Raw genomic sequence first — 13,545 nt, 5'->3', positions numbered from 1 at the left:
TTCCTAATGAATGGCTTATGCCCGAAATGTTGATTCTCCTGCTCCTTGGATGCTGCCTGAGCTGCTGTGCTTTTCCAGCACCACACTCTCAACACTGATTTCCAGCATCGGCAGTCCTCACTTTCTCCCTGTCACTGCTATATTCTCCTGAGTGTCCATCACCACCTACATTTTCCAAAACAGCATACTTGTTTGAGATGGCAAGAGCCACAGGAGAAGCCTGCATGACCTGCCTCCCTCTCCTGGAGGTAACCCATCGACCTGACTGTTAGCGAGTTTTGAGAAGACTGTAGAGAAGAGTTTTGAGAAACACCTAACTGTATCTGCGGTTTAGCTTCCTTCCTTCAACTTTCACAGCACATCACACCCCAGCTCCTGTAAATTCCTCATTGCCTCTAACCATGTCACTCCATCAATCTATGTGATACAATCGGATTTGCAACCAAACACACTTCCTGCAGACATAATCATTGGTAACATGGAAACCGTCCCTAATCGCCTACATCCAACAGGAAGACCACATCACTCTACTAAAGGCCATCTTTGCACCTTAACAATCAACAGACCGAGAAAATAGCACAGTCTTACTGCTCTAAAAAACACTGCTCCAAGCTAACTTAGTATCTATATTTTATATGTTTAAAGTTTAATCAAGATGCAGATCTCAATCAACACATATACATCAAAAAAGAACCCACTCTACTCACAATAGTAGATTTACAAAGAAAATTAAGGTTGCACTTAAATAGTTACTTAGTTGCTCCCCTACTGTGAGCTTTCTCACACAGGTTTCTCCTAGGTCAACTGTGAACTTTGCCGTTTATTTAGTTTCCATTAGGCGAACGCCAATAGAACGTAGAACAGTACAGCACAGAACAGGCCCTTCAGCCCACGATGTTGTGCCGACCATGTATGCACCCTCAAATTTCTGTGACCATGTGCATGTCCAGCAGTCTCTTAAATGTCTCCTGTGACCTTGCTTCCACAACTGCTGCTGGCAACGTATTCCATGCTCTCACAACTCTCTGACATCCCCTCTATACTTTCGTCCAACCAGCTTAAAACTATGACCCCTCGTGTTAGTAATTTCTGCCCTGGGAAATAGTCTCTGGCTATCGACTCTATCTATGCCTCTCATTGTCTTGCATACCTCAATTAGGTGCCCTCTCCTCCTCCTTTTCTCCAATGAAAAAAGTCCGAGCTCAGTCAACCTCTCTTCATAAGATAAGCCCTCCAGTCCAGGCAGCATCCTGGTAAACCTCCTCTGAACCCTCTCCAAAGCATCCACATCTTTCCTATAATAGGGCGACCAGAACTGGACGCAGCATTCCAAGTGCGGTCTAAGCAAAGTTTTATAGAGCTGCAACAAGATCTCACGACTCTTAAACTCAATCCCCCTGTTAATGAAAGCCAAAACACCATATGCTTTCTTAACAACCCTGTCCACTTGGGTGACCATTTTAAGGGATCTATGTACCTGCACACCCAAGATCCCTCTGTTCCTCCACACTGCCAAGAATCCTATCCTTAATCCTGTACTCAGCTTTCAAATTCGACCTTCCAAAATGCATCACCTCGCATTTATCCAGGTTGAACCCCATCTGCCACCTCTAAGCCCATCTTTGCATCCTGTCAATGTCCCGCTGCAGCCTACAACAGCCCTCTATACTGTCAACGACACCTTCAAGCTTTGTGTCGTCTGCAAACTTGCTGACCCATCCTTCAATCCCCTCATCCAAGTCATTAATAAAAATTACAAACAGTAGAGGCCCAAGGACAGAGCCCTGTGGAACACCACTCATCACAGACTTCCAGGCAGAATATTTTCCTTCTACGACCAATCGCTGTCTTCTGTTGGCCAGCCAATTCTGTATCCAGACAGCTAAGTTCCCCTGTATCCCATTCCTCCTGACCTTCTGAATGAGCTTACCATGGGGAACCTTATCAAGGCTAGTCGGGTCCTAACGGACATAGCTGCACAACTGGATCTGCAGCAGGTAGTGAGGGAACCAACAAGAGTGTAAAACATACTTGATCTCATTGTTATGCATTGACCAGCTGCAGATACATCTGTCCATGACAGTATCGATAATAGCAACAATCACATAGTCATTTTGTAGACAAAGTCTCGCCTTAGAGTCGAGAAAACCCTCCATTGTGTTGAGTGGCACTATCACTGTGTTAAATGGGACAGACTTCGAACAGATGTAGGAACTCAAAACTGGGCATCTATGAGGCAATGTGGGCCAACAATAGCCGAATTGTACTCCAGCACCATCTGAAATCTCATGGCAAGGCATATCCCCCACTAAACCATTACCATCAATCCAGGGGATCAACCGTGGGTCAATGGAAAGTACAGGAGGTCATGCCAGAAGCATCACCAGGCATAGCTAAAAATCAGATGCCAACTTGGTGAAGCTACCAAAAAGAACCATCAGATCAGAGCTCTGCAGTTCTGTCACACCCAGTTGTGAATGGCGATGGAAAATTAAACAACCCACTGGAGGAAGCATCATAGATATCTCCACGCTTACTGATGGAGGGGCCTCACACATACATGCAAAAGATAAGACAACAGCATTCTCACTCTTGATTTAATTCCTGGCTATAATCATTCCTATGTCCCTGTACCACACAATCTTTCATATCTCGAAAACTTCTTTTGTTTCAGACTCCCAACGATGTGCTTATTCATTGCATCTCCTGGCTGTTACTAAAGGTGCCTAAACACCACGATCTGGAATTCCCCACCATAGCTCTCTCAGATCTGCTTTCCTCTTTTAAGGCATTCCTGAAACCTGCTTCTTTGGCAATGCTTTTGGACACCTGACATAATATCTCCAACTGTGGCCTTATGTCAAAAGTTCTCAGTAATATTTTTTGTGAAATTATTTACATGAAATAAAAAATAAAAATTGTTGACATGTCCAGGGATACTTTAAATCAAACAGCAGAACAATTAGTTGTGCAGATTCACTGCTGGGTCAGATAGCAGTGCAGGTTTATTTCTCCATTTGATTCACTGCCCATGTGGTCATTACCTTTGTCTGTCATCCTCCTTTTTAAAGTGCTGTCATTTCGATCTTTTTAATCCCTCAAAGTTCAAAAACAATACAACAGCTTATAAAAGAGTAATTGCTGCTCCTAGGATTCTAGGAAATCACCTCCAACACTGAAAATACCTCAAAAAAGGAACAGCTCTTACAGTCACAATTCTTTCCCATCCTCCACCTTGAGTGTACAAAAAGTATCTATTGCTCTCTAAAAATGCTAACTTATTCCAGTTTAACGTAATGTTTCGAGATAGGTAAATTAAAATCGAATAACTGGAAAAGCTAGAGAGGTTGATAGCACCTGTGGAGAGTGAAATAAAATGAATACATCGAGTCAAGTATGACTCTTCTTCAGTCCTGCTGAATGTTTCCAGTGTATTTGGTTTTTATTTCAGATTTCCTGTATCCGCATTATTTTGATTTTATTTGCGATGGTTGTTAATGAACCACAAGAGACATGGATAGAGCAGGGACAGGAATGGTTGTTGCAGGTTCCAGGATTTAGATGTTTCAGTAAGAACAGAGAAGATGGTAAAAGAGGGGGAGGTGTGGCATTGTTGGTCAAGGACAGTATTACAGTTGCAAAAAGGATGTTTGGGGACTTGTCAACTAAGGTAGTATGGGCTGAGGTTAGAAACAGGAAAGGAGAGGTCACCCTGTTGGGAGTTTTCTATAAGCCTCCGAATAGTTCCAGAGATGTAGAGGAAACGATAGCAAAGATGATTCTCGATAGGAGTGAGACAGACAGGGTAGTTGTCATGGGAGAATTCAACTTTCCAAATATTGACTGGGAACCCTATAGTACAAGTACTATAGATGGGTCAGTTTTTGTCCAGTGTGCACAGGAGGGCTTCCTGACACAGTATGCAGACAGGCCAAGGGGTGAAGTCACATTAGATTTGGTACTGGGTAATGATCCCAGCCAGGTGTTAGACTTGGACGAAGGTGAGCACTTTGGTGATAGCAATCACAATTCTGTTATGTTTACTTTAGTGATAGAAAGGGATAGGTGTATACCTCTGGGCAAGATTTAGGAAGCATAGGATGGAGAAGGAAACTGCAGGGGATGGGCACATTAGAAATGTGGAGCTTATTCAAGGAAAAGCTACTGCATGTCCTAGATAAGTATGTACCCATCAGGCAGGGAGGAAGCTGTAGAGTGCGGGAGCCGTGGTTTACGAAGGAAGTAGAATCGCTGGTCAAGAGGAAGAAGAAGGCTTATGTTAGGTTGAGATGCGAAGGCTCAGTTAGAGCGCTTGAGGGTTACAAGATAGCCAGGAAAGACCTAAAGAGAGAGCTCAGAAGAGCCAGGAGGAGACATGAGAAGTTGTTGTCGGATAGGATCAGGGTAAACCCTAAGGTTTTCTTTAGGTATTTAAGGAATGACGAGAGTAAGATTAGGGCCAATCAAGGATAGTAGTGGGAAGTTGTGTGTGGAGTCAGAGGAGATGGGGAAGCACTAAATGAATATTTTTCGACAGTATTCACTCTAGAAAATGACAATGTTGTCGAGGAGAATACTGAGATACAGGTTACTAGACGAGGTGGGATTGAGGTTCACAAGGAAGAGGTATTAGAAATCCTGCAGAGTGTGAAAATAGATAAGACCCCAGGGCCGGATGGAATTTATCCTTGGATCCTAGGATCCTCTGGGAAGCCAGGGAGGAGATTGCCAAGCCTTTGGCATTGACCTTGAAATCGTCATTGTCTACAGGAATAGTGCCAGAAGACTGCAGGATAGCAATTGTGGTTCCCCTGTTCAAGAAGAGGAGTAGAAACAACCCTGGTAATTATAGACCAGTGAGCCTTACTTCAGTTGTTGGAAAAGGTTATAAGAGATAGGATTTATAATCATCTAGAAAATAATAATTTGATTAGGGATAGCCAGCATGGTTTTGTGAAGGGTAGGTCGTGCCTCACAAACCTTATTGAGTTCTTTGAGAAGGTGACCAAACAGGCAGATGAGAGTAAACCGTTTTTTTAAGATTAGATTACTTAGTGTAGAAACAGGCCCTTCGGCCCAACAAGTCCACACAGACCCATTCCCCTACATTTACCCCTTCACCTAACACTACGGGCAATTTAGCATGGCCAATTCACCTAACCTGCACATTTTTTGGATTGTGGGAGGAAACCGGAGCACCCGGAGGAAACCCATGCAGACACAGGAAGAATGTGCAAATCCACACAGAGTCGCCTGAAGTGGGAATTGAACCCAGGTCTCAGGTGCTGTGAGGCAGCAGTGCTAACCACTGTGCCGCCCACAAATGTTAATGTGGTGTATATGGATTTCAGCAAGGTGTTCGATAAGGTTCCCCACAGGAGGCTATTGTACAAAATGCGGAGGAATTGGATTGTGGGAGATATCACAGTTTGGATCAGTAATTGGCTTGCTGAAAGAAGTGGTGGGTGATGGGAAATGTTCATCCTGGAGTCCAGTTACCAGTGGTGTGTGTTGGGTCAGTGTTGGGTCCACTGCTGTTCGTCATTTTTATAAACGACCAGGATGAGGACGTAGAAGGGTGGGTTCGTAAATTTGTAGACGACACTAAGGTCGGTGGAGTTGTGGATAGTGACGAAGGATGTTGTAGGTTACAGAGAGAAATAGATAAGCTGCAGAGCTGGGCTGAGAGGTGGCAAATGGAGTTTAATGCCGACAAGTGTGAGGTGATTCACTTTGGTCGGAGTAACCAGAACGCAAAGTACTGGGCTAATGGTAGGATTCTTGGTAGTGTAGATGAGCAGAGAGATCTCTGTGTCCAGGTACACAGATGCCACCCAGGTTGACAGGATTGTTAAGGCGGCATCTAGTGTTTTAGCTTTTATTAATAGAGGGATCGAGTTCCGGAGTCACGAGGTCATGCTACAGCTGTACAAAACTCTGGTGCTGCCACACTTGGAGTATTGTGTACAGTTCTGGTCACCACATTACAAGAAGGATGTGGAAGCTTTGGAAAGGATGCAGAGGAGATTTACCTGGATGTTGCCTGGTATGGAGGGGAGGTCTGAAGAGGAAAGGCTGAGGGACTTGAGGCTGTTTTCGTTGGAGAGAAGAAGGTTGAGAGGTGACTTAATAGAGACATTTAAGATAATCAGAGGGTTAGATAGGGAGACCCTTTTTCCAAGTATGGTGACAGCGAGCACGAGAGGGCAGAGCTTTAAATTGAGGGGTGATAGATATAGGACAGATGTCAGAGGTAGTTTCTTTATTCAGAGTGTAGTAAGGGTATGGAATGCTTTGCCTGCAACGGTAGTAGATTTGCCAATTTTAAGTGCGTTTAAGTCGTCATTGGACAAACATATGGACGTATATGGAATAGTGTAGATTAGATGCGCTTCAGATTGGTATGACTGGTCGGTGCAACAAAGGGCTGAAGGGCCTGTACTGCGCTGTAATGTTCTATATTCTATACAATTGACAAAATTTGGTGTAACACAACAAAGCCTTCATTCATCATATTGTACACCTGCCAATGTGGATGCTTAAGTGGGGACTCTGTGATCCAGAGGCTACACTTTGAGAAAGCCAGGTGATTACAAAAACAAACGTTCAATTTCCAAAGTCAGTGACTCATCTTAACATTTCACAATCTATTTATCACAGACAAGCCAAAGACTGACTTTTTTTTAATTTTTTGGACTCAGCTCTCATTATTGATGCGTGAGTGGCATGCTTTATTCTCTCTGATATTTTATTATGAAGAAAGGTTGAGTAGGTTAGTTTTATTTTCATTAGAAAAAAGGAGATTGAGGGAGGGACCTGATTGAGGTTTATAAAATCATGAAGGGTATAGACAGTGTGGATAGAAACAAGCTTTTTCCCGGGGTGAAGGATTCAATAACGAGAGGTCACGCTTTCAAGGTGAGAGGTAGAAAGTTTAAGGGGGATACACGCGGCAATTACTTTACACAGAGGGTGGTGGGTGCCTGGAACGCGTTGCCAGCAGAGGTGGTAGAGGCAGGCATGGTAGATTCATTTAAGATGCGTCTGGATAAATGCATGAGTAGGTGGGGATTAGAGGAATACAGATGCTTAGGAATTGACTGACAGGTTTAGACAGTACATTTGGATCGGCTCAGGCTTGGAGGGCTGAAGGGCCTGTTCCTGGGCTGTAAATTTTCTTTGTTCTCTTTGTTCTTAGAAACTCAATCTTTCCTGGCTTCAAGAAAGCCAAGTTAAATTGACTCCTTTTAAAACATAATTTTTGGGCTGGGAAAATGTGTCCATGAGAAGGGGTCCTTTCTACAGGGACATGTCAAGTGAGAAAAGGGGATCAAGTTCATTGCTCCTCAGTCAGGAGCATAATCATTTAGGGGTATCCCATATGCAATCATAAGTTGTGGACCCTCACCCAGGGATCAGTTGTAATAGAGGACACTGGAACAATATCCTGATATTCTGGGTTCAACATCTAGGAAGTATATTTTTCCCACCTCTTTGCCATTTCTTGTGAAAAAGACAGTTGCCATTCCTCTGTCAAAGGATTCTGGGTGGACTCCACAGCCAATTCGATCACCCGTAAAACACTTCGGCCCAAACTGCCGGCCCACTTCATTTCCATTAAATAACCTGCAGAATTAAAAATAATCAGTTCATTAAAAAAGGAACTCAGGAGTCTTTATCATCAGAAAACACAATTCCACATCTTCAACATGAAATTAACATTGTCACACAAAAACAGGCTGAGCTGCAAATCATACAAGCTCGCTGCTCTCAAATTTTAAAAATGAACAAAAAAAAGTCTTTTTTTTATGAAGGGGAAGTAAACAAAATTCATGCAAGTACAGAAATACTGTCAAGAAAAATACAGGGTTAAGCTTTTCTTCCACCTTTTTCTTCAATTATTTCTGCTTGTATTTCAATCCACCTGCACTGTGCAATTTGCCAGATGACAGGGAAATGGCGAGGCTGTTCATGGCAATGTCACTGGATGATTAATCCAGAATCCCAGGCTAATGTTCTGGGGACATGGATTGGAACGCTACTGTGACAGGTCGTAACATTTCAATTCAATAAAATCTGAAATTAAATTTAATCATCGATTGTCAATAGTACTCATCTGGTTCACTAGTATCCTTCCAGATAGAAAACCTGCTTTGCTTACCAGGTCTGGTCTACATGTGCCTGATTCTTAAATGCCCTTGGAAATGGCCAAGCAAGCCACTCAGCTCAAGGAAATTAGGGCTGTAGTGAGAAGTGACTGAGGAGGATTCTGGGAGAGGTCAGCTCGCTCACCACAACTGAGAAGATCGGATGAATTTCCAATGAGACGATCCGAGACTTGGAGTATATAAAAACCGGCATTTTGACAGTTAGCCAGTGAGACAGAGTGACAACCTGCCACTTAGAGAGAGAGACTGCCATCCAAAACACACTCTATCAAAGCTACCTTTTTCACATGAAACATCTTTGCGCAAAAGACCAATGACGACCCAGGGAGATCAATAGCCAGAGGAAGACAGTCACTAACGACGATAGCTGCTATCTGGTTTCGAAAATTAAGTAGATATAACTTTAATAGGGGCTTTTATTGGATTAGTATGTTGTTATAGAGTGGGAGGTAGATAACAGACCTTTAAGAGAAAGTAGGTTTAGAGTTGTAAATAGTTGTCGTTTAATGGTCACTTTCAGAGTTAAAAGAACAAAATTGATATTTTTTTTAAAATAGTGGAGTTCTAGGTCACTCCTATTTTAACAGATTATGAGGCAAGGTAAGGCAGGTGAGGTTAGAGCCTGGGCTAATATATGGAACTATGATGTTGCAGCCACTACAGAAACTAGAAGGGCAGGGCTGGCAGCTCAATATTCCAGGGTTTAGATGTTTCAGGTGTGAGACTGGGTGATGTAAAGGGTGGGGAGTTACATTATTGATTAAGGAGCATCTTAGAGGGCTCATCTAGTCAGGCCATATGGGTAAAGCTTAGGAATAAGAAAGGTACAATCACTATGTTGGGGTTATACAACAAGCCTCACTATAGCCAGCAAGAGATAGAGGAACAGATATGTAGGCAGATCTTGGAAAGATGTAAAAATAGTAGGGTTGTTGCAGTGGGTGATTTTTTATTTAAAAATCCCTTGTATTGACTGTGACTTAGATTTTTTATATTACTTACAGTGTGGAAACAGGCCCTTCGGCCCAACAAGTCCACACCGACCTGCTGAAGCGTAACCCACCCAGACCCATTTCCTTACATTTACCCCTTCACCTAACACTACGGGCAATTTAGCATGGCCAATTCACCTAACTGCACGTTTTTGGATTGTGGGAGGAAACCGGAGCACCCGGAGGAAACCCACGCAGACACGGGGAGAATGTGCAAACTCCACACAGTCAGTCGCCTGAGGCAGGAATTGAACCTGGGTCTCTGGCGCTGTGAGGTTGCAGTGCTAACCACTGTGCCACCATGCCGCCCAGCATTGTGCCACCGTGCCGCCCACTTCATTTGTGCTGGGCCTTAGATGGAGCAGAATTTGTTGGGTGCATCCCCAGGAGGGTTTACTAAAAGAATATGTAAATAGTCCAATGAGTAAAAGGACTGTACTAGACCTTGTATTGGGAAATGAGCCTGGCCAGGTAGTTGAACTTTCAGTGGGGGAGCATTTTGGAACCAATGATCGTAAGCTTTAAGATAGTTATGGATAAGGTGAAATGGATAAGCTGTCCTCAGGTGAAATTGAGGGAAGGCTAATTAAAGCAGTAGTAGGCACAAACTGGAGAAATGAGATTATGGGCAGCTGTTTGAGGGCAAATCCACATTTCTGTCTTTTAAATGTCAGCTGATCAGAGGTCAGGACCAGCATGCTCCTGTGAGGATGAAAGATAAGAATGGCATGATTCAGCAACCCTAGATGACAAGAGATATTGAAAGCTTAGACAAAAAGGAAAAGGAAGCAGATGTAGGGTTTTGGAAAGTGAAATCAGACAAGGTTCTTGAGGAATATAAAGTAAGCAGAAAATAACTTTAGTAAGGAATTAGGATGGGTAAAAGGGGCCATGAAATGCCCTTAGCAAGTAGGATTCAGGAGAATCGCAAGGCATTTTATACGTATACCTGTACTAGGAGCAAGAAGTTAGGTAAAAGTCGGTACACTCAAGAAGGGGGGAGTTTATGCATGGAGCTCGAGGAAATAGCGAGATCCTTAATGAGAACTTTTCATCGTTATTCGCCGAAGATAAGGATATGGATGATGGTCAGATCAGGGAGGTTTATGCTGATATTCTAGGGCATGTCAATATTAAGAAGGAGTTGATGCTGTGTGTCTAGAAAAACATCAAGTTTGATAAGTCCTCATGGCCTACTGGGAGCTATCCCAGGATATTGTGACAGGCAGGAGAGGAGATTGCTGGGGCCTTGATGGAGATCTTTGTGTTGTCATTTGCTACAGACAAGGTCCTAGAAGACTAGAGAATAGCCAATGTCATTTCTTTGTTTTAGAAAGGCAATAGGGATAATTTAGGGAATTATAGACCAGTGAGCCTTACGTCAGCGGTATGGAAATTATTGGAGAAGATTCTTAGGGATGGGATTTACTCACATTTGGAAAAGAATGAACTTTTTAGGTATAGTCAGCAGAAGTTCAGGAGAAGTTGATGTTATCTACATGGATTTAACTGAAACATTTAACAAGGTGCCTCAAGGTACATTGGACCAGAAATTTAATCCATAGTGAGTAGGTAACGTTTCTACAAAATTGGTCATGGAAGACAGAGGGTAGTTGTGGAGGTATGATTTTCTGAATGGAGGTATTCCGCAAAGGATCATGATAGGATCTCATTTTGTAATATATTTTCATCCAATTCATTTATACATATAAGAGGTTTGATTTGTAAGTTTGCAGGCAATACAAAAACTGATGGAGTTGTGGATAGTGAGGAAGGTTATCAAAGGTTCCAACATGATATAGATCAGTTGGAACATTTGGCAGAGAAATGGCAGATGGGGTTTAATCCAGACATGTGATGCCTTTTGGAAGATCAAGTGCAAGAGGAAATGGCAGGACTCTTAGGAGCACTGATGTACAGATGGATCTTGGGGTCCAAGTCCATAGCTACCTGAAAGTGGCAACGCAAGTGGGTAAGGTGCTAAAGAAGGAATACAGCATGCTCGACGTCACTGGTCAGGGCATTGAGAATAAAAGTTGGCAAGTCATTTTGCAGTTGTGTAAAACTTTAGTTCGGCCACTTTTGTGTTGTGTGCAGTTCCGATTTCCACATTACAGAAAGGCTTTGGAGAGAGTGCAAAAGAAGCTTACCAGGATGTTGCTTGGATTGGAGTGTTTTAGCTATTATGAAGGGCTAGGTTGTTTTCGTCAGAGGCTGAGGAGCAATCTGATAGAAGTACATAAGACTATGAGTTGCATGGAAAGACGGATAATCTTTCTGATTATAGTCTTTTTGAATATACTCTCTCTGAATGTTTTTCTCAGGATGGAAATGTCAAATACTGAGGAGCATAAGTTTAAGGTGAGAGGGGAAAAGTTTAAAGGAGATGTGTGAGGCAAATATTTAACGCAAAGGATGGTCGGCACCTGGAACATGCTGCCAGGGGAGATGACAGAAGCAGACACGATAGTAAAGTTTAAGAGGCATTTAGACAGATATACAGAACAGGCAGGCAATAGAGGGATACAGACCATGTGCAAGCAGATGGGATTAGTTTAGAATGGTCAGTGCAGACATAGTGGACAGAGGGCCTGTCCCTGTTCTGTACAGTTGTGTTCTGTGGATAGGCACAAATTCTGGCCTTGCCAGCAATGCCTACATCCCATGAAAGTATTTAAACAATAGAAAAAAAAAAATCAGCCATCCAACTTCTTAGACCGAAATGTATCAGTTGCTGCAAGCCACTAACACCCCACAATCTGCTCCTATCACAATAGCAGATCAAGAACTAAGAAAAACAGATAAGGGTGCTATTAAGCAAATCCACGTAAGAGTGACAAAACAGAAGTCTTGTGAAGTACTGTCTCAAAAGTAAATGTCTGCCATTTTCCACACAAATAGCGATCATGACACCAGAGACTGAACTGATTGGGACTCTCAGCACTGATCATGCTGGTGCATCAAATGAGAACCAGCATTTAATCACATCGCCATTAGTTAAGGGTTAGATACAGAACAATGCTCTTGCTACACTATAAACAGTGCCAAGACAGGGACAGCAAGGGGATAAATACAGAGTAAAGCTCCCTCTACTCTTTTCAATTGTAAGTAAACTGAAAATAAAGCTCCCTCTACTCTTTTAAAGCCAAAGTAAAACTCTTTGCACACTGTTGCCAGCAATTACTCCCGTGCCAGGATTAGCAAAGCATTCTCTTTAGATTAAAGCCCCCTCTTGAACATGACCCCATCAAAAATAAATGATGGGATACATTCAAGTATCCTAAAAAAAATGGGGCAAGTAATAGTGTAGGCCCTTGAAATTGTTGGGGAGACTTTTATTTAAAAATTGGTTTATCGGCCATTTTCTTGAATTACTGAGGTCCACTTAATGCAGGAGCTCGGGAGGAAACTCCAGGATTCTGATCCAGCAACAAAAAAGAAATGGTGCTCTAATTCCCACTCAGGTCGGGATGAGGGGCGAATTGGCAGGTGGTAGTGTTCATACACATCTGCTGCTCTTCACCTTCAAGGAATAGGAAATAGCAAGTTTGGAAGGTGCCTGAAGGAGTGCTGCTGGATTGCTGCAGTGCATCTTGTAGATGGTACTTGCTGCTGCCAGTGTGCATAGTGGCTAAGGAAGTGACTGTTCAAGGCAGTGGATGTGGCACCAGGCAAAAAGGGTGCATTGCGCTGAATAGTGTCAAGCTTCTTGAGTGTCTTTAGAGCTGCACTCAGCCAGTCAAGTGGGGAGTATTCCAACACACCCGATTTGTGCCTTGGAGATAGTGCGCATGCTTTGGCAAGTCATGATGGCTCAGTGGTTAGCACTGCATCAGGGACCTAGGTTTGATTCCAGCCTCAGGCAACTGTCTGTGTGGAGTGTGCATGTTCTCCCAGTGTCTGCGTGGGTTTCCTCAGGGCGCTCCGGTTTCCTCCCCCAATCCTAAAATGTGCAGGTTAGGTGGATTGGCCACAATAAATTGTCCATAGTGTCCAGAGATGTGCAGACTAGGAAGACTGGGGCATGGGAAATGCGGGTTTACAGGGATCGAGTAGGAGTGTGGGGCCAAGGTCTGGGTGGACTTCTCTTCAAAATGTCAGTCTGGACTCAATGGGCCAAATGATGTGCTTCACACTGTAGGGATTCCATGAATCAAGAAATGGGTTTGTCGCTGCTGGATTCCTAGTCTCTGACCAGTCCTTGTAGCCACTATGTTTATGTGGCTAGTTCAGTTCAGTTTCTGGTCAATGGCCACCCCCAGGATGTTGTTAGTACAGAATTTAGCTAGGTGGTGTCATTGAAAGCTAAGGGGCAATGGTTAGATTCTCTGCTGTTATTTGTCATTTATCAGCCCAAGCCTGAAAATTGTCCAGGTCTTGCTGCA

At 43.2% G+C, this 13,545-nt stretch overlaps 1 protein-coding gene across 2 annotated transcripts in view; it reads right to left on the bottom strand.

Annotated features, from left to right (window-relative positions):
- The window catches only part of spryd3 (SPRY domain containing 3), a 384,202-nt gene that overhangs the window by 352,086 nt on the left and 18,571 nt on the right, over positions 1 to 13,545 (bottom strand). For both annotated transcript variants that reach the window (XM_043682106.2, XM_043682107.2), the window contains exon 5: positions 7,491 to 7,626. In XM_043682106.2, the coding sequence (XP_043538041.1) occupies positions 7,491 to 7,626 (136 nt within the window). The remainder of the gene's footprint in view (positions 1 to 7,490; positions 7,627 to 13,545) is intronic.

The sequence above is a fragment of the Chiloscyllium plagiosum genome, unplaced genomic scaffold, assembly GCF_037043375.1.
Source record: "Chiloscyllium plagiosum isolate Xiang-an unplaced genomic scaffold, Cpla_swu_hap1 HiC_scaffold_53X, whole genome shotgun sequence".
Classification (NCBI taxonomy): Eukaryota; Metazoa; Chordata; class Chondrichthyes; order Orectolobiformes; family Hemiscylliidae; genus Chiloscyllium; species Chiloscyllium plagiosum.
The sequence above is the reverse complement of the archived record's forward strand: the minus strand, read 5'-3'. Positions and strand labels throughout refer to the sequence as shown.